The following is a 27,850-nucleotide window of genomic DNA, read 5'->3' on the forward strand; positions in this document are numbered from 1 at the left end:
GGACATATCACCGTTTGTATTAGACCGCAGCATTCTTAGGTGAGCAAAAGTAATGGAACAAATAATCTTAAAGTAAATAACATTTAATATTTGGTGGCATAACCCTTGCTTGCAATAACGGCCTCAAGCCTGCGACCCATTGACATCACCAAACTGTTGCATTCTTCATTTGTGATGCAATTCCAGGCTTTAACCGCAGCTTCTTTCACTTCTTGTTTGTTTCGGGGTGTTTCTCCCTTCAGTCTCCTCTTAAGGAGGTGAAATGCAGCTCTGTTGGGTTAATGTCAGGTGACTGACTTGTCCAGTCTGAAACCTTCCTTTTTTCCCGCTGATGAAGTCCTTTGTTTTGTTGGCAGTGTGCTTTGTGTCATTGTCCTGCTGCATGATAAACTTCCTCCCCATTAGTTTCAATGTATTTCTCCGTAAATTGGCAGACAAAATGTTTCTGTCCACTTCTGAATTCATTCTGCTGCTACCATCATCAGTTACATCATCAATAAATATTAATGAGCCTGTTCCAGAAGCAGCCGTGCACACCCAAGCCACGACATTACCTCCACCAGGCTTCACTGATGAGTTTGTATGCTTCGGATCATAAGCAGTTCCTTTGTTTCTCCACACTTTTGCCTTTCCATCACTTTGGTAGAGATTAGTCTTCGTCTCATCAGTCCATAAGATTTCTTCTTCCAACAGTGGATTGTGATATCTTCACCCTGCACTGTGGAGGTCATTGGTGATGTCACTTACTGATGTTTTGGCGTTTTCTTCACAGTTCTCACGATATTTCTGTCATCAACTACTGTTGTTTTCCTTGGCCGACCTGTTCGACGTCTGCTTGCTATGCCCAATGTTTGTCCAAGGGCTCTGGTCGATTATCCTTCTTTTCTCAGCTTGACAATGGCTTGCTTTTCTCCCATAGACAGCTCTCTGGTCTTCATGTTGGTTTATCCTCTTTAACAGGAAATGCAGTCTTTATAGGTTTGAACCAAGGATGAAAACTTAGACTAGTCATGCAGAGTTATTTACCTTAACCTTAAAGGCAACACCTGGGCAACAAGAAACATCTGTCAGTCACATGTTCCATTAGTTTTGCTCACTTAAAAAATGGGTGGGTTCAAACAAACGGTGGTATGTCCTGAGTTGTTTTAACACATCTAGATGTGAATACTCATACTCATCTTTTGATCTTAAACCCAAATGTCTTCTGTGAACAACAAAAACAAACGAATTTGCCTTAATGTTCCAATACGTTTGGAGGGGACTGTATGTTTGCAAGGTAAAAAAAAAACATTTTAATTTAAAGAAATCAAGCCTGCATCTGTCCACAGGTTTACAAAATCCACCTAGTAGCACCTCTGAAGCTCACTTATTAATATGTTATATCTCGTTTGATTTAGCCATAGAAAAATTGTTGTTTTGAAAAGTATTGCTGTTTTATGGAGGCCACATTTTACTACTATCTAACATGTTTCTAAGCAAGTTTTAGAGGTGCTGGTAGGCAAATTTTCCAAACTTTGTGCTAAGCTAAGTGGCTATTAGATGTAGCCTTGTATTTATGAGAGTGGTATTGTTCTTCCCATCTAACTCTCTGTCAGCAAGTAATCGTATTTCCTCCAAAATGTCAAACTATTACTTTAAAATGCTGTTTTTGATTGTAACAGGAATTGTTGTAACAGCATTTACCCAACTCCAACTTCTAGTTTCAATAGAGGTAAGATAATGTTAATAAGCAGGAACAGCTATTTACAGTAAACACAGTTATTAGGTATCATGTACACAGTTGTTAAATGGGATGCATATAATCATTGATCCTTTGTGAATCTCATATAAAAGGCCAAGTAGAGGACACAGACTTTCTCAAGTAAAGTCATCACCTTTCCTCTTCAGTGCTGTAATTGACCAGAAATCTCTCAGCGTGCATGCATAAAATTCTAATATGACTCTGTGCAAATCATCAGCTGTCCCCTCTCATTCTCACTTTTTGTTTCCAGGCCTCCTTTTGAAGTTGACCATTGAGAGTAGACATCAGCAGAGATACTGTAGGGGAAGAGAGTGGGTGTATGTTGTGTAGAGTTACTAAGCAGTCACCTCCCTACTCCTCATCTAGTTCAGCATCGTCCTCCAGATTTTCTGACATTCCTCGAATATTATTACGTTTTTTTGAAATCTCAGTTACTATCATTTAAAAATTTTAATATGATGTCCTCGTTCTCACTGGCTCTGATGCTGAACTATGTATACTGGGATTTAGGTCCACCACTTTGGTCCAGACTGAATTATCTCAACAACTATTAAATGGATTGTCATGAAATCAGGGATAGACATGCATGTACTTTCATTTAACGCCACAATCAGGTTAATCAACCTCAGCTAAAATTTGGGTTTAGTGCAAAGTAACACATTTTAGCATGCTAACACGATAAACCAAACATTTAACATGGTAAACATTATAACTGCTAAACATCAGCATGTTAGCATTGTCACTGTGAGCAATGAGCATGTTGGCATGCTGATGTTAGCATTTAGCTCACACTGTCTGTGCCTAAATAGAGCCTTACAGAACTGCTAACATGGCTGTAGACTTAAAGCAACATTAGAGAAGATAGTGGTTTTTGTGTGCGATTTAGCGCCCCTATTGTTTGAGTGTAATTCACAGCTGTCATAAATAAGGACAGCTGTACATGTGCATTTGTTATGATACTTACGAGCTGGTCGACAACTTTGCTAACACAGCCAAACATCGAGCGCGACAGCACAAAACATTACTAGTCCAACAGAAATAAGGCCAGCTCAACTTCAGTCTCGCAGCGTTTTATTTCACGTTCAATGCCCTCACCAACATTTGGCAACCTCTTGCTTGGTCTCTCTTTATCTCTTCCTCGCCTCCTCCGTCAGCGTCCTCTTTGGTCTCTTCATCTCTGCCATGACCTAATGTTATGTCCATAGCAGCTGCTGAGCTATGCTATGAGTTATGTTGCCCACTCGCTCGGCAGAATAATATTGCTTGAAACTTCGATGGCAAGCTAGCCAACAAAGATAGAAAGAAACCAAACCAAAAGCACTGACTGACACAGATGTTCGAGTGTGTTATCTAGTACCTCTCAGATTTTTCTTGAGTCAACAACTTTGCTAACACAGCTAAACATCAAGCAAACACAACAACACAAGACACAGCGAGCCAGCTAATAAATTACTAGTCCAACAGCAAGAAGGCCAGCTCGGTATCTGTCCTGCATCTTTCATCTCTTTTAGCTCTTACCAACAAGTAAAAGCCAGTGAGATATTTACTCTTCTCTGGTCTTTTGCTCGGTCACTCTCTTTTCCTCGCTTCCTTTGCTGTCTTCGTCTGTCTCTTTGCAGGCTCCACCATGATATCCATACCGAGAATACTGAGCTAGCTTCTTCCAAAGAACTTACAGTGTACATTATATACTTTTTGTTTGTTCTTATAGCTTGCTTGCTGAAGAGTCGCGTTGGTGCCGTAAACCATTATGCCATTGCTGCAAAGCGTTGTTTCATAGAGCAGTAGCATGCACTGCAAGCCTGGAGTGGGAATAACAGAGGCACTATTCACCCTATTACAATTCCATAAAATTTTGAAGATGTTATTTTAAGATGAATCACTACATAATGTTGCTTTAAGTCTTATTTCGTACTGTATACATACTAGGGCTGTCCCCGACTAAGGATTTACAAAGTCGAATCAGAATCGCCAAGTTCTGCCTATAGTCGACTGATAGTCAAATCATGTGTGTTTTTGTGCACGGCGATTGCCAGCCGAAGCAAAACTGAGGCTTATTGTTGACCTTTTTGTTTTTTCTCTCTCTCTCGCCTGCCATTCATCGGTCTTGTACAAAGTTTTGCATGCATTCCGCGCTGCCAACAACTGCATGCATGTTGCGGTTCCTCGCAGGTCTGTTTGAAGTAGGCAGCTGTTTAAAAACGCTATTATATTCTTTCATCAACGGTGATAAATTATCCGAAAGTCCTGTGAGGTGTGGTCAACTTGGCACAACACCAGCGAAGTTGGGGCTCCGCTCCGTCTCTTCAGCAAGTGTTCCTCTTCTGCCACAACACATACACACTTCGCCTACACATGCACACTGACGACCCAGGGTTAGGGTTACAATTTTCTTTTTACATGTTTATTTAAAGCATTAAACGTTGAAATGTATATAGTAATAGGCTGTATATTGACTTATTGGGAGAAAACTGGTAGTTCTGTGTAAAACGTTGAGCACCCCCAGTTCGCCAAAATGGCATGATGCTTTTTTCACTGCGAAGCTTCGACTGTGAGATTGATAGTCGAATCAGGCTCCGCCCATCGAAGCATCAAATCTTTGACTATTCAGGGTCAACCCTAATACATAAAACACGTTTATTTTCCACAAACCCTTCTTTTCAAATAACACAACCCTGCAAACTTTTCAGACCTATTATTTCTTTTGTTGTCTCTAAGTAACTTGTAACCTGAGTTTTATAGTATTAAGTATTAAGTATTATTAAGTATTAATGTTCAAAAACCTGCCCTAAATGCAGCCTTGTAATGAATAGCACTTTTATTAGACACCACCTTCTCTCAGTAATGTGTTTGGTCAAAAAATGCCTGTCTTACAAAGAGATGTTCCCTCCAGAATCCAAACAAACCTCCAACCTTCAGTCTTACCGGCCCCGAAGGGACCTGCTGTCAACACCGGTGTTTAGGCCTTTTTATATCTCTCTTTTTCGAAATTACAACCATCTGCTTTTATTTCACAGGGCAGCCCTCCATTTTATTTAGCAACCATTTCATTGAAACTGTTCTGAAAGTAATAGAGATCACTTGTTACTTTTTAAGACAAGGAAATGAATCACCCATCCTGGAAAAGGAGGTAATCCGTGACTGTCAGCACTCCCTTCCTCTCTGCACCACAGCAAGGGCAAAGGGTTTATTTGAGCTACATCCCAGCTGTAGGTTTTTAATCTAAAACATTTATGATGTTACACAGTCCAGAGAGAGATGTTGAAGTGAGCCACTAAAACTCTCCACTTGCAAAAAATCTTGTATATAGATGAGATGTGCTTGTGGCAAATCGCTACTGGATCATATGCAGATACAGTTAACTCAATATATGCTACATGACAACATGCTGTACTAATTCAGCTATATGCAGTTATGTATCATATTATAAAACAAATGTTTTACATTTGGGAGTTTTAGGAGGCCAAATGATATACTGAAGTTAATAGCCAGTTCTTACATGTAGACATAACTTTTTATTTATGCCTGTAGAAATGTTTCAGAGTTAGTATTCATGCACTTTAAAATGAGTGGGAAATATGATTACACCTTCATGATTTTATTAGAAAGCTAGCATTTGCTGTGCCAGTTTGTTCAGTTAGCTACAAAGCAGTTACAACACTTAAAGTTAGTATTTGTAAATATTAAGTAACATCTAATCTCTAAGTTTGTATGTGTACATAGAGGAATTTATGTATTCATACAGTTTAGAATGAAATATTTACATTAACTTAACTGACGTTATTAGAAAGCTAAGTTAGCTTTGTGAATTAGTTCAGTTAGCTAGATAGCACCAAGTGGCAGTTTTATACTAATCTAATCTCTAAGGAGGTAGGCATGTATGGAGAAATGTATGTGTGTTTCACAGTTTAACATTCATTCAGATTAGAATGAGTGGGGAAATGATTACACCTAACAACCAGATGTCATTTGCAAGCTACGTAGCATTAGCTTTGTCAGTTAGTTCAGTTAACTATAGCAGTTGCACCTAGCAGTTAGTATGTGTAGCTTAAATATCTAGTAATCACTAATCTATGTATGTATTTGAACATACATGGAGAAATATATATGTCTGTGTGAATTAGTAGTATTCATACAGTTTATATTGAGTCAACAAAGTGAGGTTGCTGTATAAACTGAATAAAACACAGTTAAATGTGTCTTCATTAGAGAAGTTAATTGCTGACAAATACTCCACATAATAAACACTTCAAAATCATTTAATCTTACAACTACATAATAGTTATATAACCCAATAACTATGTTGTAAATGTTTATAAAGTGCGTATAAATGTAAATGTTTACAAGTGTGTATAAATGGTAAATAGGGGGAAATTTGGGAAGTTTAAATTTGCTAACAGCTGATGGAAATGCATCCTGATAACAAGTTATTGTTGTACTTAGGCTTCGTAATGAGGCTTTTCAGGATATCTCCAAATCATTTTTATGCTTTTTAGCTGCAGTAAAAAAAGCACCTCTTCTCATTTCACATCACATGGTACAAGCTGTTTCAGAGATGGGACTGAATCATAAGCAACCTCACTGGGAACTCATCTCCTAAATGAACTGCACCTTGTGTTTACGTTCTTGTTTGTTCCTGAGTGCTTTTAAAGTGAATTCCTCTTTACATTTACTAGAAAGCAGAAACAGTGACGGTCTTGATGCTTCTGTGTTGTTACGCAACAAAGGCAACTGCTGGCTTTGTGTATAAAAGGGGCGATCTGGGCAATTTCATGGCTTTCTACGGACAACATGAAAGGGTTTGAAATCAATAATACTGCTTTTCAAAATATGATATTTTACTGGCTTTTCTTTGTGAAAGGGGCTGCAAGGAATTATAAAAATGGCCTCTGAGTGCTTCTAACATAATTCACCAGACCGTTCCACACATCATAAACAAGGAGATCAAACGAAATGGTCATGGGGTGGAAAATTGGGCTGCTGCAGCAGTAAATAGTAATCAAAAATTTAACAAAAATTAGAAACAAGAAGACAGAAAATTTCTCCCTAGTGGTTTCTGGTTGCTGGATATTGATTTGTGGCTCCTGTTGTTGGCCTACCTCAAAAGAGAAATTGTGTTTTGCTTAATGATGGCTATTTCCCTAGTTGGAAAACAACTAGGCCTATCCAAGCTTTGCAAAAATGGGGACGTCATCAAAACAACAACACAAAATTGACCACAAAAATTGCGACAAGCATGGGTGACACCAACGTAGCTGTACAGCTTATTGTAAATTGACTTATAGAAATTACTCTATCTGCATTTTCTTCGATCATTGTGAAAAATGTTTTTCTCCCAACAATTGCTATTGAAGCCTCTTTGTCGACTTAAAATAATGTTGGTAGGACCGATACGTTAATCACTACTGATTGGTTTGGGCAAAACAAAATAATCCCCTCCCACAGAGAAATCCAGCCAGCATGAACACAAGGTCAGGTGAATAATGGTAATTAAGTCTGATTGTCAGAATAAGAAATGTCACTTGTGCTTTTACATTGTGCTATACCTGTGGAGAGTTTTTAAAGGGCTGGCAGGCTTCCCACAGTGAACTATAAAAGAGTGGCTGTAAATGGATGCTGAGCCACTAGGAGAGGTCCAAAAATTTGATTTTGTCCTGCATTATTTATATACATGTATGTTTTTTAGCATCCCATATCTGCTCCCCAAATCCCAAAATGCCAAGCTCATATGAGCTATGACATTTTGTGGGGACCTATGCATAATTTGGGGATCTGGGAGCACTGAATCGATGAAAACAAACTTTGAGGGACTACAGCAATTTTTTTGATCCAGGAGGTCCATAACAAATTTTGAGATTCCGACAAATTTCCAAACAGGTTTTCAGAGAACTAACGCAAATTGGGGATTAGAGTGCATTCAAGACATCTATACTTAATGAATAGACAATACATGACAATTTGTCACCTTTTATGAAGTAATTTACCCACCCCACAGTTGCAGAGCAACATTAGCATTCATTCACAATTGTGTTTGTGTTCACCTGATGAATGTAAGTCCAATATTAACTCTCCTTTTAGCTCTGGTTATTGGTCTCCACCAACTCCTGCTCTTTAGCCGCTAAACGTTCCACTATACTACACTACTGTGTGGTGCTGGGCAGACAGTGTACAGTGGCTTTTGTTGAAGCCAGAAATTGTGTGCTTGAAGACCAGAACAATGAGCTTAAAGACACTAAAACGCTCCATAGAACTGATGGGAACTACAAAGTCGGGTGTGGGTTTGTCATTATGAGTGACAACTTTCACATCTTTTAAGGCAAAAATATTCATTAGAGCAGCTTTAAGTTTTAACATCATTTTTAAGCATGTTTATATTTGCATTATTCGTAAAAATACAGTACAGTACGTACAGTATGTGATTTTGACAACAAGTATGGTGCTATGCATATTTGTGTGTGGGGGGTAGAAAGGTTATTAGATCTGGCTCAGGGTCTCAGAACAGCCTTGGCCAGCCCAGTCCAATAATAATTTGAGCAACTGTGCCTAACCCCACCCAGAGATGCCCCCCATCATGGTGAGTCTTGGGTTAATTGGGTATATTAGTACTAAAAGAGGACTGGTAGCAGTTTCAAACAGCTGTAAAACATCTCAGGCCCTGACATCTGCCCTCACCTGTTTCTTTCAAAGAGATAACTGCTAATGTGACAGCCTCCCTTGTTAAGTTGGTGCGTCAGCAGAAGATCTCTGACACTCTGCGTTTAGATACACATCTCTGCTTCAGTCCTGTCCTTTCAATGACATCACTCGCCTGCGCTCTCATTGGACAAAGTGCCTGTCAGTACAGACACACTGACCAACGGCTGCCTGTGTGGTTCGCCGGATGGGAGTGTGGCAGATGCAGTGCTGCAGCCATGGCGACAGTGGATGCTGAGCGCTGCCACGACTTTGTGTAGGCAGAGTCTGAATGGGGATGACATCACTCAGTGAGACAGGAGAAAAACAACATCTCTCTCAGTTCCTGTGTCTGTTTTTCTGCCCATGATGATAATACCAAATGTTATTTGGAGGCTGATGCAAAACCAAAGATGTTTGTTTCGTTGGACAGAAATACCTGGAAATGAAATTCGATTCCCTGTGGACTGCAACTGTATTTGGCTTTATGATGTAGTGTGTTAAAAGATTTAACCATTGACAGCCTATGAAAGCCAGTACTGATCTGATTATGCCCCAAAGTACACACATACCAGAATTATATTCCTAGAAAGGCATGTGTGAATGTAAACATCATGAAATATACAAATGCTAGAAAAAAACTAAAAAATGTACCAAATAAAATTACTGAAAAATGTTAGAAAAAGAATGAAAGCGTTAAAAAAAACCCCACACAAATGAATAGGGTGGGAAAGCTTTCATTGTGTGGAAATGTAAAATATGACAACTATTTCTTAACATAAATAAAACTTGTAAATAACATTTCAATGCAGCTTTACTGACTATTTTAAGGATCTGTGGTCGGGGAACTGACAGGTGTATATATATATACTGTACACTATTTGATAAAAGACCAATATCAGTTATACCATTATGAAGTTGCTGGTTTCTGCAGCATGTACATTTTTGCCATTTCCCAGGTGACAACATGGGAACAAACACTGTACCACCACTGTTGTTTGGATGCTGTCTACCTCTTCCTCACTGAATATCCTCTCCTCTTCCTCTCTGGCTCTGACTCACCACTCCGGGGATGAGGGCTGGCCCCTCCCTCAGATGACATCAGAGGGCTTGAAATAGCAGCAGCATTAAAGCTTCCAGTTATGGGAGCTTGCTGCAAGGCCTGCAACCAGGGGCACCCACTTCCAGCTGAGGGGGGAGTTAGAGCAGAAAGGATGGATTGGGGTGAGAAAAACAAAGTGAGAGAGGAGATAATGAAGTGGCAGTAGCAACAAGTCGAAAGGGGGTCATTGGCTTGACATCCTTTGGGAGCTAATATACGCAGGGTGGGTGCAAAATGCATGAGCAGAAATTATGTTCCGTCAAATTAAGCACTTGTGTCTGAATATGTTTTTACTGGTGGACCTCCTTTGTCTTTTCCTTAATGTATTATCAAAGCATAAAATATACATGGCATGTATTGTAGCTGTACATGCTTTACAGTAAGTGGTTTCCAGCAGCTTCCTTAAACCTCAAGGCAGAACTTTGCAGGTCTTGTGTGTATCATGTCAACGTTAACTTACTTAGGAAGACATTATATTCATTCATAAAGGAAATTATTTTTGATGATCTTGACGTTCTTTTTCTCTTAACAACTTTCTTGAAAATTAGTTTTTAGGGCTTAGCATATTGCCATAGCGTTTCTGCACTAGATCTTCCAGAGATCGCCTGTTCATCAGGTTTTCTTTGGATTTTAAGTTGATGAAGTTTGAGTTTCTTTGGGTGTTTATTGCTTTGGTTGCCTAAACCTAACCAGGTTATAACCATAGATCAGATAAGAGAACACTCATATGAATTGTTTTTGGAACTGCTGTTCAGTAGGCACTTGTTTGGGTATGAATGAAATCTAACATGAATGATAAAGCCAGTGCCAGCCACTTACTGGTTTTAAATCATCTAAAAGTATCTTTTCAGGAGCATTTCACTGAGAGAGAGAAAGCCTCTCTTTTGCAGGTACACTCAGCTAAACACACACATCTGGAAGTTGCCCAGTACAACTACAGTGTAATCTGCTGGCCATTGTGCTGCACCACTGGTATTAAGAGCCTTGCTGAAGGGCACTACGGTGGTGGTGAGCAGTTTACCTCAGTTTGCCTCTCACTCGTGTTGATTCCCTCACACCCAAACACTTATTGTTAATTCTTATGTGTCATTCCTGCCTCATACACAGGACCTATGGAGTTTGAACAAAAGAAGACGTGGTCATCAACCCCCCCTCCCGGAACTGTGTGACTGAGCGTCGCAGAGAAGTAGGTCAGGAGTCATGAGGACTGTGAGCATGAGAATAACATGTGCCGACATAAACAGCCAACACCACTACATCCTGTCTATCTGCAGCCATCACAACACCAACACCAACCCCCACCCCCCCCCCCCCCCCCCCCCCCCACCCCCACTCTCTCTCTCCGTGCCTACAGGATATGGTCCTTACAAAGTAAAGGTTAGATTTGATTCACACTGAGGCCTGCCTCTCTGAAATATGCATGCACTAAAAGAAGCATGAGGTGCTTTGGGTAAAAGCATCTGCCAAGTGGAGTATGCTCCGTTTCTCACGTCTACACTGCAGCTGCAGATGCTCCCAAAAAGATTTATTTATTACAACTACAACATTTCAACATCGCGTATTCATCAGGTATACTCAAGCATGCAACCAGGAAGATCAATATATATATACATCATTTACACTTTGTATGGCATACAAAGGTTGAACTTCAAATTGGAAGTGATTGCAAGTTGTAGTATCACTGTCAAAATAATTCTATTCAAAACCTCTATTGCATACAATAAAATGTATAAAAATATATACAAAATTAAACTTTTAAATGTTATGTTATCATATGAGTTTATATTTCCCCCAGTCTTTTCTGCTGCAAAATGTTTGAGGATATTTTTTACTCTCACTGTAACTAATTGCAAAATGATTAATAGTTGAAGGATTAACTTTAAAAAGTTGCAATTTATTCCCACTGATTTTGATTTTAGATTTTTCAAAAAAACAAAAACAATTCTCTCTGAACACTTCAGTGGAAACAGATTATGTGGAATGTTCCCCAATAAAACATGCATGTATTTACACTGCCCATTGGTTTTAACTGATAACTGAACGTTATTTGTAATTGTATTATATCAGTATATATCTCTCTCTCTATATATATATATCAATATATATATATATAAAATCCCCCTCTCACGCCTTCCGGGGTGGTATGTGTCATCCTCAAGCTCGGGTCCTCTACCAGTGGCCTGGGAGTTTGAGGGTTCTGCGCAGTATCTTAGCTGTTCCTAGAACTGCACTCTTCTGGACAGAGACCTCTGATGTTTTACTTGGAATCTGCTGTAGCCACTCTCCCAGTTTGGGAGTCACAGCCCCTAGTGCTCCGATTACTACTGGCACCACTGTTGCTCTTACTTTCCACATCTTTTCTAGATCCTCTTTCAGCCCTTGGTATTTCTCAAGCTTCTCGTGTTCCTTCTTCTTGATGTTGCTGTCGCTTGGGATTGCCACATCTATCACTGCAGCCTTCTTCTGCTGTTTGTCGATCAACACGATGTCTGGTTGGTTAGCCATCACCAGTTTGTCAGTCTGGATCTTAAAGTCCCACAGGATCTTAGCTCGGTCATTCTCAACTACCTTAGGAGGTGTCTTCCATTTTGACCTTGGGACTTCCAGCCTATTCTCATGGCAGATGTTCCTGTACACTTTGCCAGCTACCTGGTTATGGCGTTCCATGTACGCACTTCCTGCCTGCTGTTATGTGCTGTACTGTGTCAGGGGCATCCTTGCACAGTCTGCACCTGGGGTCCTGCCTGGTGTGGTAGACCCCAGCCTCTATTGAGTGCCTGTTCTAGTGCCGCCATGATTAGTGTTTCTGTGCTGTCCTTCAGTCCAGCCTTTTCCAGCCACTGGTAGGATTTCTTGATATCAGCCACTTCTTCTATTTGTCTGTGGTACATGCCGTGCAGCGGCTTGTCCCTCCATGAAGGTTCTTCATCTTCCTTGTCCTCACCCTCGGGCTTCTGCTGCCTGAGGTATTCACTAAGTCTTTCATCTTTGGGGGCCGTCTTCCTGATGTACTCCTGGATCTTTGTCGTTTCATCCTGGACAGTGGTCTTGACACTCACTAGCCCTCGGCCTCCCTCGCTACGCTTGGTGTACAGTCTCAGGGTGCTGGATTTGGGGTGAAACCCTCCATGCATTGTGAGGAGCTTTCTCGTCTTGATGTCAGTGGCCTCTATCTCCTCCTTTGGCCAGTTTATTATACCAGCGGGGTATCTGATGACTGGCAGGGTGTATGTGTTGATGGCTCGGATCTTGTTTTTCCCATTCAGCTGACTTTTCAGGACCTGCCTTACTCTCTGTAGGTATTTGGCTGTGGCGGACTTCCTTGCTGCCTCCTCATGGTTTCTGCAGCACCCTAAGGTATTTGTAGCTGTCCTGAACATCTGCAATGTGGCCTTCTGGTAGTTCAATCCCCTCTGTTCTGATCATCTTCGCTCTTGTTGATACCATGCGACCACACTTGTCCAGTCCATATGACATTCCAATGTTGTTGCTGTAGATCCTGGTAGTATGGATCAGTGAGTCGATGTCTCGCTCATTTCTGGCATACAGCTTGATGTCATCCATGTAGAGGAGGTGACTGATGGTTGCTCCACTTCGGAACCGGTATCTGTAGCAAGTCTTTGAAATGATCTGGCTGAGGGGGTTCAACAGCAGCGGGGATAATGCATCACCTTGGTATATGCCGCACTTAATGGTGACTTGTGCAATTGGCTTTGAGTTGGCTTCCAGACTTGTCTTCCACAGCCCCATTGAGTTCTTGATGAAAGTTATTAGTGTCCTGTTGATCTTGGCTCCCCTGGTATTACTGCCCATGTGCCTACTCATCTTAGCCGCTATGATGCCTGACAGGAGCTTCCATGTTGTGCAGAGGTAGGTTATTGCCCGGTAGTTGGATGGGATTGTTCCCTTCTGTCCGTACTTGGGTTAACCATTCTGCTAGGGTCCCATCCATCAGCAGTTGGTTCATTTGTGCTGCCAGGCGTTCATGGAGTGCAGTTAGTTTCTTCAGCCAGTAGGCCTACGTGTGGATCATGTCCGGGCCTGGTGCTGTCCAGCTGTGATCTGTTCTTAGATTCACTAGCCACTGAGCATTGGTGTTGTGGGATGCCTCTTTCTCCCATTTGTTCTTCCAGTACTGTTCAGTCTCAGGGTGGATCTGATCTTTATTACCCTGCCACTGACTTTGGATGGTTCGGTGGAGAACATCGGTTTATTCTCCTGGCTTCTGCTTCTCCCTTGTATGTCTTTAGATGGGTAGCCAGAGCGGTAAGTCTTTCTTTGGCAGTGTCCAGAGCCTCAGGTATCGTCAGCTTGTTGTATTTGTTGTATTATTGTTGTATTTCTTAGGTAGCACCTTTCTGTAGCTCTGAGAGCTGACTAACCTCTCTTTGTGTTGCCTTGATCTTGGCCTCTAGCCTTTGTGGCTTGTGGTGTTCATCTCTAGGATCACTGTTGCTGTGGCGTACATCAGCTCATTGGTCTCAGTTATGCCTTTAGTAGGGATAGTATGTAGTCTAGCAGACCCAAGCTCTCAAAAATCTTTTATTCAAACAAATGTTCATCTATCTTACTATAAACTTACTATAAAAAAAACAGATTTTTATTTATCATTCAAATTAGCATATTAAAGTGTTGCCTCTTACATTTCTTTGTAGTTTTCTGATAAGTATTCAGAGTGCATAAAACATGAAAATAAATTATTTTATAAACCAATTACTCGTCATTAGCTATGCTTATGGATTAATCAGCAAGTGGTCCCGACCTTAATGAGATGTCTGCTTTGAAAATGCATCATTTTAACATAAGGTTTAATTGAGTAATGCCTTTAAGGCCACCACACATTCAAATGCAGGCAGTTTGTTATACAAATGGAAAAACACAACTAACAAATTGTCGGTGTATTTTTATGCTGATTTTGTTTGTTGCATGTTAAACTTTACTGTTTCTTACTGCTTTCTACCATTGCTATTGTGACATATGTTGATACAGGATTACAGTCAAGAACACAGACTGAAAAGAAATAAAAAATATGCTCTTAATGTATTATATTCATGTGAAAATGTTCCATGTTGCAGCTCTAAGAACAAGGCAGGGAGTGTGCGATAAATTAGAGGCTGACAGGCTGCTTTGTACTTGAAGACGAGCCAGCCACCTCAAGGACATCAAAACACGAGGCTGTGTGGGCATCAGAATCACAAGTAAGGAGACAGATAGAAAGCGATGTGCAGCGAAGAATCATGTAAGTATCGCCTGCCATAGCAACTCCAATCCAAACAACAAATGTACAGTCTGTACTTTATTAAATGATCTGTGTCTAATTAACTCTGCTGCAGCAGGTCTGATAATCTTTCAAAAAAATGTCTTCATTCTGAGTTTACTGATGGTCACAGAGCTTCAAATGAATTTACAGTTATAGAAGTTGCATCATTCAGGTTCAGCGCTCTAAACATGTTTGCAGCCATGAGAACATAAATCAGAAATGAGGACAGCTGCAGAGTTAATTTACAGGGACCTTTTAAATGGTCAGTCCACCCAAATCACCAAAAAATATTTTGTGTCACTTAGCCGGATCTAGCAATGCGGGTAGTTTTAGTTTATTTTTCTCAGGTTTTCACATATTTGCTGCTGACTTCACAGCAGTGCAGTGGTGGGTACTGAAAATCTTTACTGAAGTAAAGTTCAATTACACCTCATAAAACATCACTCAAGAAAAAGTCAAAAGTATTATTTCACAAACCTATTCAAATAAAAATTAGGGCTGGGCATGTTAACGCGTTATTAATGAATTAATGGTTAGCACTGTTGCCTCACAGCACGAAGGTTGTGGGTTCAAACCCCGGTTGCCCCGGCCTTTCTGTGTGGAGTTTGCATGTTCTCCCCGTGTCTGCGTTGGTTCTCTCCAGGTGCTCCGGCTTCCTCCCACCATCCAAAGACATGCAGTCTAGGTTAATTGTTGACCCTAAATTGTCCTTAGGTTTGAGTGTGAGCGTGAGTGGTATTTCGTCTATGTGTGGAAGATGTCGATCTTAGGAATGTCCTTAAAATCACAACGTAGTAACTTGGCCCCTCGGGGTTGCTCTGTGCTCCGGTGATCAGACAGCACTCCGCGAGTAAACGGCAGGCGCTCTATGATAGGAACCATGGCAATGGCTTCTGTGCGCTACACAACTGTAGCCTATTCAACTTTAGTTAAAATTATACGTAACTTTACCTGATAGGCCTTCATCTAGTTTTGCGGGGTTGCTCTGCCTTGCGGATTCCCTCCTGCTGATGTCCTCATAACTATTTAATAAACAGTAATAGATTCTGGAAATTCACAAACAGCAGGATCAGTCTCTCATCCAATGATTTGTGCTCCGCGTGGCGTACTTCACCTCATTCTAACAGGGACACTTGCTACTAAATATAGACTGTTTATGCTGCTCCCTGATAAAAGAAAATTGTTTCTGCAGATACCTGTTCAGACAAAAAAAACAACAAGAAACTGATTTATACATTTTTAACCTGTTGCTCAGAAGGTGCCTGTTATAATGTTATGATCATGGCTCTGGACTCTAACTTGTTTTAACAAGCTATAGGCTAAAAGGTAATTCCCTGACAGTGGTAAATATTGCTAGTGTGTAAAGGGAATACTGCTGGTAAAAAGCGTTTACAAACCACATGTTATTGCACTTTTGTGTATAGCTGTAGATTTAAATTAAAATGTAAATGCTCTGTATTTGTATAGCGCCTTTCTAGTCTTTTCGACCACTCAAAGCGCTTTTACACTACATCTGCATTCACTATGCACACACATTCATTCACTGAGCCTAAGTGCTCAAACATTCAATTTTGTGCATTAATTACGTGATTAATTGCAGAAAATCAAGCGATTAATCACGATTAAAATTTTAATCGTTGCCCAGCACTAGTAAAAATATAAAAGTACCTGATCATTAAAGGAGACCTATTATACTGCTTTTCCAGACCTATATTGTAGTTCTGTGACTTTGATATGGCAGCTTTGCATGATTCAAAGTTCATAAAAATAATTGTCTATCTCATACTGGCCCTTCATGTAGGCCTTCATTTCAGCCTCTGTCTGAAACAAGCTGTAGATGCTCTTGTCTCTTTAAGACCCCCCCTCTAAAAGCCCTTTGTCTTCTGATTGGCCAAAACCTGAAATATGTTACCAGGCTGTTGTTGCCACTGAGCGATACTGACAGACTTAGTGTGTATGTGTGTGGAGCAAATTACCATATATGGAACACCGGCTCCGTCTGGCTCCGTGTGTTCTAAAAAAGCAGTTCAAAACAGAGCATTTAGAGTTTTTTACTCACAGGGATTTCTTTTAAATAGTTTTACCTCATTATTGGAAGCTTTGGACATGTTTAACATGAACATCCAACACTGTAACATTGTAGATAAGTCATAAAATGTGGAAAAGTCTCCATTAAACTACTTAAAGTACAAGTTACTTTTTGTTATAATATTGTTCAGTGTATGCAGGCCAGAGAGGGCAAGTGCAAGCAAAGTCTCAAGTCTCTTTTTTGAAAAATAAGTGTTTCACTTGCTTTGATATGAAGGGTGTTGTCTTTTCCAGTAGCTCAGGCACCCAATACAGTATGATTAGTGGTATTTACATTTATCTGACACTTTTATAACAATAATAACATGGGAGCAGCCAATTGTAGAATAAAGTAAGGTGAGCCCATATATAGAAGGAGACCTATATGTCAAGCGTAAAGCCACCCACATTTGCTCTCTCCTTATGCTTCTCAAAAGTTATTGTTCCTGAATAAATAACAACTATGGAGTGAAGGCCAAGATCAGTTTTACAGGCAACATTCTATTTAATGAATTCACCAGTGTGTCGCTTACATTTGTTATGCATAGAATAAATACGCTTTTAATACGCTTTAATGTAAAGTGAAAGTATTTTTTCGGGCTTGTGAAAGGGCGATGCCGGCTGGTTTCCAACACTGCCACCAGTAAACCAACCAAACCTTACATTTGAAAGGGTATTTGGCTGATTTTCTGAATGTTTCCTTCTGCCCAGTACATATCTGTGCTGGTAATTCCTGACTTTTCATCTAGGGCCACCATGAGGGTGACATTTGTGGAGGTCAATCCCATCAGCATCTGCTGTCTTTTATGTGTAGTGCCATTTAACCTAATGTCAGCTCACGTTAATCCAAGATGGTGAACATGGTTTAACATTAAACTTGTTAGAATGGTCATTGTGAGCCTGTTATAACATGCTGATGTTAGCATTTATCTGAAAGCGCCAAGGTGCCTTAGTACAGCCTCTAAGAGCTTCTAGCGTGGCTGTAGACTCTCAGTCTTGTTTGGGTGTGCACTCTACACTGTGATCTGTATTTGGAAAAATTCAGCCACAATGTTTTTTTCCAGAAAAAAAATGTGCCGGTCACTTTGGGTAACATACTGACCTCCTTAATAAACATATTTCACTGAAGCAAATCTACTGAAGAAAACTGATGTGGGAAACTGGGTGAACTAACTCTTTAACTGTTTACATTTTGTTTTCTAGTCTCTGCACAAGTAAAACTAATGTAGTCAAATACAGCAGCCCTACAAAAATCCTAATTATCCACATTTTTCTAATTATCATAAATCCTTGATATACATTGGATGGTCAATATGTTAGAGACAGCAATAAACAATTAGCAATACACAAGTAGAAAAGGCAGTGATGTTTCTGAGAGCAACCGCCTATTTTGCTCACAACCCAGATCAGTTTCAGTGTGAAGAGTCTGATGTTTGTTTCTTCCAATGACCTCAGGCTGACAGAGTGGCAGGTGTGAAGCTGGTCACCTTTCAAAGCAAGCAAGAACTAAACAAGACTGGGGATGGAAAGATAAACATGGAAATGATGAAACCAGTAGGTAAACACGAACAACATAATGAAGTAATCATGTGGTCAATTAGTGGGGTTTATGGCTTTTTTTTAGACAAGAAGTCTTTTTAAACTCCATCTTGCCAAAGCTAATGGAACATTTATGGGTTTTATTTGCATTTCTGTATTCAGTATATTCTGTAAATTGTGAACTTGCTAACCCCTGAGGCCAACAAGCTTTTTTATTACACACACACCTCACACAAACTACTCCTATTCTGCTCATAAGACAGAAATTATTATTCAACCTTCCTCGTAACTTACAGCAGCTGCAGGTTAAACAGAGTGAGAGCGCACTGAGAAGTCATCACTCTTGGCCTTCACACTCTTTAAATGAGATATAAATATAAAGCGGTAGGAGGAAAATATTTGTTCATTCTTATGTTTAGTCTCATGTTCAAGTCCTGGTTTATCTGTATGACCTTATAATGCCTTCAAATTGGTTTCTCTATATATGCACTATACTATTTTTATTACAGTACACGTGATGGTGTCTTTACTTGTTTACTTTTCCTTTAAAAGGATGCTCATTTTACATGATGTTTTTATGAATTGCTGTTTACAAATAATAAATTACAATAATGTACTGAACTGTTTTATATAGTTACAGAATTCTTAAATAGCACTGCCTTTGACATTGCAGATCAATACATCATTGCTGACCGTGGTGACCACGTGACACTGGGGGAAGTACAAAGGCTTTTAAGATCTGTTTATCAAAGAGGAAGGTCTCTGTTTGATTTTGGGCTGTGCCCTTCTAACTCATCTAAATACACAACCATTAACCAGTAATGACAAAACAGGTGTCACACAAAGGCGATCAAAGTCTCAATGTATATATGAATTGCATCAAACCAAATTTAAATATTCTTCTTGGGACTGTATTTACTGTAAATAACATATTCAACTGTGGTTTTCAGAAGCAACCTTGCTTTTTGGTCTGTGCTTTCCATGTAACACCACGCTGATTAGCGTGAACCAATTGTACTGGCACCAAGACATAGTTTTTTTAGATAATGCCAAGCCCAAGCCTATATTCAAAATATAAAAATGTATTTGGCATAATTGACATTAATCCAAAACAACATTCATGTGAAGAGGAAGTCTGGCTGCAATCAATGAACCAGACTACAGCGGACTTTGAGGTCAGTTAAAAAAAAAAACGCCATCGGTGGAAAACTCTGCTGGTCTCTTAGTCTTAAATTAATTACCTGACAGTCTGCCAGCCTCTCCACTTTCTGTCGGAGACTCACACATCAGTAGGGAAACCAGTGAATTTCATGCTTCACTAATTGCTTTACATTTAAAGGGAAATTTCTGACATATTTTCTGCCAGTCCTGTAATATTTAATCACACGTCTTGCCTCTGTGGGTAACTGTCAAAGTTAATTTCATCGCTGTTTCACACAATCACTGCTGCAGACAAGTTCCCTTTTTTCAGCGTTCCTGCAACATGCTGATGTTCTAGTGTTATTTCCATTATGTGTAATGTCCTGTTTCCAATGTTGGGTTTTGTTTATTCATGCATTTAAATACATGTCAAGTCAAATGTTTTATTTTTTTATAAAGCATTCACATTTTGCATATACACAATGCACAAGTTACCACATTTTGTTAATTGATAAATATAATAAATATAATTAAAAAAAATATATAATGTTTTTACATATAGACATGTTATTATTATATTATATATTATAGATAGATTATATTTATCAATTAACAAAATGCAAAGTGAGTGAACAGAAGAAAAATCTAAATCAAATCAATATTGGGTGTCACCTGATATTTGGTATATGATTAAACAACTTGAAACAGAAACAGCTGTGTAGGATGAAAAAACCTGGGTGAGAAACAGCCAAACTCAGATAACAAGGTGAGGTTGCGGAAGACAGTTTACAGCAACAAGACACAAGTTATACTCCATCAGCAAGGCCTCTCCAAGGCAGAAATTTAAAGGCAGACTGGGGTTTCCAGATGTGTCCAAGCTCTTTTTAAGAAGCTGGGAAGAAATGGGCAGAAAAAAGATACTTGCTGGAGCAGACAAAAGACAGGTCATGCTTAGTTCCCTTCGCAATCGGAAGATGTCTATCAGTGGCATCAGCTTAGAACTGCAGAAAACAGATGGACGCTGGTACATCCATCTACTGTCACAGGTCTACAATGTGCTCACTGACTGGGGAAAGTTTGAGTGGCCTTTATAAAAGACTTGCAGCCAAAAAGCTATACAAACAAGGCAGAGCAACTGAACTGGGCATGGAAATATGGGAACTGGGTGCAGAAAAATGGCAGCGGGTGGTCTGGACTGATGAGTCAAAATCTGAATTATTTGGCTGTAGCAGAAAGCAGATTGTTCGCTGAAGGCCTGGAGAACGGTGCAAGAATGAGTGTCTGCAGGCAACAGTGAAGCAAGTTTGGAGCTGCATTTTTGCAAACAAGGTGGGGATTTGGTCAGAATGAATGGTCTCCTCCATGCTGAGAAGTACAGACGCATACTTGCATTAACCCCAAACATACAAGTGAAAGTCATTAAGAACTACTAAAGAAGGAGTCCTAGAAGTGATGATATTGCCCCAACAGAGCCCTGATCTCAACATCATTGAGTCTGTGAGAATTTCATGAAGAGAGAGAAGCAAATGAGGCTGCCTAAATCCACAGGACTGTGGGTAGTTCTCCAGATGTATGGGCCAACCTACCTGCCGAGTTCCTTCAAAAACTGCGCGCAAGTGTACCTAGGAGAATTGATGGTGTTTTACATCAAATTTTAATTTAATTTAGATGTTTCTTCTGTGCACTCACTTCATTTTGTTGCATCTATTTACATGTCTTAGCATTTTTCCCACACCTGCGTAAAACTTCTGCATGGTACTGAATATACTTTAATAATAGTCTACATTATATTGGTGTGTTGTGCATGGACAAAAGAAGTCCATCTTCAGATGTTCTGTGTGCACTGTGCACAACATTGCAAAGAAGTTTACAGCCCATGGCACTGTAGCTAATCTCCCTGGACGAAAGAGACAATTTGATAAAAGATTGCAATGAATAATTGAACAGAACAGAAACATAAAACAGCCAGATTGGAGTTTGCCAAAACTTACCTGATGAGGCCAAAATCCCTCTGGGAGAATGTCTTGTGGACAAATAAAATAGAGCTTTTTGGTAAAGTACATCATTCTTCTGTTTTCAGAAAATGAAATGAGGCCTTCTAAGTAAAGAACACGGTCCCTAAAGTCAAACATGTGGATGTTCACTGATGTTTTGCAGTTGCTTTACTGATTCAGGTACCGGATGTCTTGTGAATAACAGTTTGAAATCTACCAAAGAATTATGGGGCATAATGTAGGGCCCAGTGTCAGAAAGCTGGGTCTCCATCAGAGGTTATGAGTCTTACAGCAGGGATTTATACTTTACAAAGGCTCTGCAAAGAAGTCCCCAATAAAAAAAAACATTCCAAATATTAGTCATATCCCAAAATGAATGACAACCTCACACAATCCACACCTTAATGCCATTGAAAATTTATTGTGATATCTGATAGTTTACATTAGAGTGAAAACAGACATGTGACATGGCTTTACTAAGACAGAATGCAAAGCAATGTAGTCAAATAAAAAGCATAATATTTTTGTTTTTAAATTTAGGAAAAAATAATAAAACAGGCACGACATATAGCCATTATAAATACAACATGCTTTAGACCTTAAACTGTAGTTTAACAGTCCTAAGAAAAGAACTTGTACAGCCTTTTCCCCTGTATACTCATCTTGCCTTTGATAAACACCCTTTCAGGTACGTTTTTTTGACAGTAACAGAGCTCAAAATGGCGGAAGCCAGTGTCACGATAAAACAAAGTAACAATAAAAAGTAAACAGTTTTCAGCAGCAAATATCTACATTTTTCATCCAGGCTGCTTTGACGGTGAAGTTCAGAGGATCAACACATTCTACAGAAAGACAATGTCGTAAGTGACAGGATTTTGCCTCTTTAATTTTGGTATAGCAATTGATTTTGCAGGAGACACTCGAACATGATCCCTGGCTTCCTTCCTGCCCGCTGACACATGACACTGATGCATTCGATAGAACTTGGTTGGTTCTTATTTGGTACACACCAACAGTGACACTGGCAACTGCTTTTTGTTGGTCTAATTTAGACTTGACTGATCGAAGGGAGAGTATAGAGGCTCTGCACTTGGGTCACAAATCTCCCAGCAACCACTGCTGGCACCATCCTGGAGGTCCTGCCTGTGTGCATGTAACAGTTAACAAGTTAAGAAGTCGGCCTACTGTAGGTTGTAACACTTTAAGCAGACATGAATGGTCTGGTAAGGCAGATTTTAAGTTTCGAAATTGAGCCACCAGTGCCATTCTCTTTGCTCTATGAGTTTGGGAAAAGTTTAGTTAAACTAAACAAATGGTCTGCTTTTGATATTTGACCAGATAAAAGCTGCATCCCAATACAGGAGCTGCAACCCTTGAAGGATGCAGCCCTGAAGGATGTGTGTCCTTCGAGGGAACTAAAGGCCAAGATGTTCAGCTGCTGTTGAGTTATACTTCAAACAACAGGTGTGCAGTGGATTTTGGGACACGGAGTGCTACAAATTCAAGCAAAAGAAGGATGCATTTGAAGGAGTCTTTAAAATAGGACAGGCCTTGAAATGCAATCTTCAAAAGGATGCAGCCCCAGAACTGGGATGTAAGCTCAGGTAGCTAACAATCTAACATTATCAAAACAATCAAAGAATTTAACAGTTTGCACAAAAATTAAGTTCTCAAGAAATACAATCAGATATTCACAGCCAGCATTGCCAAAAGCTAATGACCTCCAATATGGCTGCCAGAGGGTGTGTTTCATCACCTGAAAGCCCTCTATCCAGGACACGTGTGTTGGCGAAAGGGTCTTGGTAAAGGCTCTCCCTGCGACATGGTGGGAGATTCCAGCTCACCCTCAAAGTCTACATGGCTCAGCAGAGACCTAAACACCGGCCCTCTAACGGGCTCTCACCACACAAGCTAAATAAACAAGCTAACAGAAAAACAAAACAGGGGATAAATCATTTCCAAACAAACTAACCTGGCTCTCGACCCCACAGATCACAGGGAGAGACAGTGAAACCAAACAGCTGCGAAAGGGAAAAAAATCAAACAAACAGGACAAATAAAAACATTTCCAAACCAAAAACAAGGGGGAAAAAGAAATACAACTGTCTGAGGAAAAGAAACTAAACATTCACTTTCGTGTGCAGGCATGCATGCAGGCTAATACACATGCATGCACGCGCGCACACACACACACACACACACACACACACACACACACACGTGCACGCACGCACACGCACACACACACACACGCACACAGCCAGAGGTACAGTGAACAAAAGTGCTTCAAGTTGGGGAAGTAAAACAACTAACCCAGTAGAAATACGTATAAAACCTTAAATATGTTACTTATGTACAAAAACTGTAACACGGGCCAATATCTCAGCTGTTTATGTCTTTATATTTTCAAGTAGGTATCACTGCTAACTATTAAGGGTTTGCATTGTCATCGTTTTTAGGATAAAAGGTCATGTGATCTGACTGACCTTGCCGGCAAAGTAATCAATCACTGCTGATTTTTAAATTTCTCCCATCCCACCCTGGCCCACCTCAACCTGCCATCTTTTTTTCCCCTTCCAATACAAAGTCAAACAATGATCCCTGGACATCCTGCATATTCCAAACCTCTCCCTATATGCTTTACTCTGAGAAATAATATACTGAATAGCCATCTGTTTTTGCACCTCTAAATCTTAACATAGAAAATATATGTGTGTATGTATACCAAGTCTCTGTTGTCCAAAAAAAACATGGAAGAGCACTGAGGATTTTAGTGAATAACGTCATCTTGAGGGCCACTTTGAACCAGATGGGGGGATCAAAAATGGTTCACATGACGGTTTTCGGAGTTATGCACTGCACAACAGAAAAAAATAAAATAAAATAAAAAAGAGGGGAGGCCGTTCATGTTTTGAAGAGGCACAAGATTCATACGGCTTAGAGGCAAATCACAGGCGCCGTCCACAAATAGACAGTCAATACGCTCTAAGAGAGGGAGACGGATAAAGTGCAAAAGACCTACAAGACTAGGAAGAAATGGTGGGATTTCTCGGATAGCAGCAAAGAATCGGAAACTACACTTTTCTCTCCAAAAGGGGATCAAAATAGAAAAGCAGGTTTTGTCGATATAATTTAAATAAAATCACACTAAATGATTTAAAAGTATCTAGCTGACGGCAGCTAAACACACTACAGTCTTAAACGTAGATGATGAAACCCTCAAAACTGTCCAGATCAAACTCGCTTTCTGTCTCCAATCTGTCGTTCATCTGTAAGGCCATTAAAAAACTGACGAGAGCGCACAAACCTTTTGCCTCTAAACTGAGATGAACCGAAGGCCTCTGCAAAGTGCAAATGAAGTAGCACTGTTCAAGTATGCCACTGTGTAATGCGTGACCACACACACACACACACAATGCATATATACATACAGTCCTATGCATATATACATATGTGCATGACAGCAAATATATATAGAATCAATGTTCCAATATCTATGTACTACGAACATTTTCATAGTATTTATGGATATGTTATCATAGTATGTGTATATATTCATATGTAGTTGTGTCTCATTGTTTCATTACTAGACAATGGATTAATACAGTCATAATGCTTTATGACATGTGGACACTGATTTCAGGTTCCCCAGTCTAGAAACTATTTCTGCTCCTTTTCATGTCTTTTTACTTGCAAAATGGGACCAGCCACAATCGCATTTAGCCAAACACTACAAATATTTATATATCTATATATTTATATGTATATATACCGTATATGTGTATATATATCCATTTATGTCAAACAAATATGAGGTGCTGCTTTCAATGCTTTCTGGGTGCTAAAAAAGTACCGGAAGGGGGGGGGGGGGGAATAAAAAAAGAAATCAAATTATTAAATCCCACACTACTTCAATTTCATCCTTTACCACTTTGTTAAAAAAAAAAGAAAAAAGAAGCAAGATGCTGCTACATATTTGTAACTACAATAAACTCCCTTTCCCCTCCGCTCCTTACCCGTCCCTGATTGCTCATTTGGACATTAGCAAAATAAATGTGGGCAGCTATGGGCAGAGATACAACAAGCCAAAATAAACAAACAGAAACATGACAAACTTGACAGGGAAACAAAATGCTAACCAGTAACATCCATCTGCCATCAAACCAAAACCTTACCAAACCCAGAAGTTAAAACTATAGCAAATAACATTAAAATAATGAAAGTCATCAAAGTCATTTGTCTCGCTGGATGGGTGAAATACAGAAAACAAAGAAATGTCCTTTCAGTGAAGTCTATCTCCTTTCGCACACTGGTCGCCATATCACCACAATCACTTGTAAGCGTGGTTCGGTGGGGTTGGGTGGGGCGGGGCGGGGGTAGGGGGGGTGAGAGTATAACCGAGCTCCGGAGCTGCGAAGGAGAACACACAATCTTTAAAGTAACGACAGGACTCCTGTGACGTGATTTTTCAACAGTTGCTCCACTTCCTTCGTCGTCACTTCTTCTGTTTTGTTTCACGATGAGCAGGTGGGTGTGTGCACGTGAAGGAGGCGAGGTGGTGGAGGTTCGTGGAGTTTTTTTTTTCTTTTTAAAGGGAGGTGGGGGCCGTTTGGGAGGGGCAGGGTGGTCGATGGTCGACGCTCCACGCAGTTCAATAAAGAGCATTCCAAGGTCAGAAAAAGAAGGAGCTGGAGCGTCACTCCCATCCGTTGTCCTTGATCATGTGAGCCAGCTCGATGATGAACTTTCCCTCTTTGTACTTTTGACTGCTCTCAAACGCGTGCTCCTGCAAAAATAGAAAACCGAAAATAAGAGAAAAACTTTAGTTACAAGACCAACTTCTGCCCACATCCAACTGACACTGGTGTCGATAGTGACAACACCAGTCAACATGTCAAATAATGTGTCCATTATAAAGATATGTACACTATTTTAAGTTGAATAATAAATATCATTAACAAAGTCACGTCAGTACCAGTCAATATTAGATAACAGAAACCAATTATTACAAACTCCAAATATGTGTCAAACTATCACAACTTTATTTTAAATTCAAGATCCGGATGTTGTCAAAGATACCAAGGATCGCTGAATCTTGGGGATATTTATCTAAAATGATGCAAAATACCTCTACAACAATAACCTAGGAGTCTTGGGTTTGAATATTTCATTCAGTGTAAATCATCTAGTTTTAATTAAGATGCACAGTATGTCATACTGTCAAACAGAGTGGAATAACATGGCTTTTTCAAACTTAAACTACATGAGGGGGAAAACTTGGGTATTAAGGAGTTCAATAATAAATACTTTAAATAAAAACGCATGAAACAAAATGTTAAACTTGACTTTCGAAAAAGCATAAGAATGCTGTCAAATGTTATCAACTCTTTCCATTTGGCCATTTTGATTTCTAGATGAATCTATTAGTGTTTGTTTTAAACGTTACAGACAGAAAAAAGGACAACGAAACATTCAAACTACAAAACTCGGAGAGATGGAACTGTCTCAGCTGTCATGAAAAGATATCCCCTCCCGCCCCATATACAACCATTGCTTATAATGTAACCAAAGTTGGGTCTCCAGGTAATTTTTCCAGGGCTTTAGCCCCGAATGTTTTGACTGTAGTCCCAGATGTAACTCAACAACAACAACATCAACAATAATATTTTCTCTATCAATGTAATAATCCTCATGACGCAGCCTGTCTCGCAGGTCTTCAAAGAGCGGAGGCTACTCACAATAATATCGCAACATTTTGTTTTTAGTTCATGTAACGTGACCCCCCCCCCCCACACCGTTACTCAGCTCGAGAAGAAGCTCTTAATGTTTTAAGTTATGGTCAAACCGCTGTTTCATCTTTAACTCAGTTGAAAAAAATGGTTTAATGTGTTCATTTTCTCATCATCCTCTTTGTCTTCCTTCAAGACATTAACAAAAGGTCGTCAGTAAGGAGTGAGGTTGAATAGATTTGTATTTTTTAGACTGATGCGTTTAAGGTCACGAATGAGAAGTCCAAAATGTTTTAAAAGGTTTTCATAAAGACAGTCTGGCATTTATTTATTTTGATGATTTTGCTTTTGTATTATTTCTCCTACATGGAGAAACTTTAATGTGTTATATTTATAAACTTTGACCCACACAGTGAAAAATTACTTTAGTCTTCAAAAGGCTTTTCAAATGCTTTTACGTAAATAATGGAGAAAACTATGAATTCCAATTACAGCACTGCAGAGGTGGCATGTAATAAAGTATGCAATAACTTAGCAAGCTAATTTTATTTTCGAGCCGAGGCATCAAGACAAATATGCACACATTATTTCATCTGGTCTCGTTAT

At 39.7% G+C, this 27,850-nt stretch overlaps 1 protein-coding gene across 2 annotated transcripts in view; it reads right to left on the bottom strand.

Moving 5' to 3' along the window:
- Nucleotides 1-21,911: 21,911 nt before the first annotated feature.
- The window catches only part of ypel1 (yippee-like 1), a 35,497-nt gene continuing 29,558 nt past the window's right edge, over nt 21,912-27,850 (bottom strand). For both annotated transcript variants that reach the window (XM_046034891.1, XM_046034889.1), the window contains exon 5: nt 21,912-26,301. In XM_046034891.1, coding sequence (XP_045890847.1) covers nt 26,212-26,301 — 90 coding nt within the window. In that variant the 3' untranslated portion in view covers nt 21,912-26,211. The remainder of the gene's footprint in view (nt 26,302-27,850) is intronic.

Source organism: Micropterus dolomieu, linkage group LG21 (genome assembly GCF_021292245.1).
Source record: "Micropterus dolomieu isolate WLL.071019.BEF.003 ecotype Adirondacks linkage group LG21, ASM2129224v1, whole genome shotgun sequence".
Classification (NCBI taxonomy): Eukaryota; Metazoa; Chordata; class Actinopteri; order Centrarchiformes; family Centrarchidae; genus Micropterus; species Micropterus dolomieu.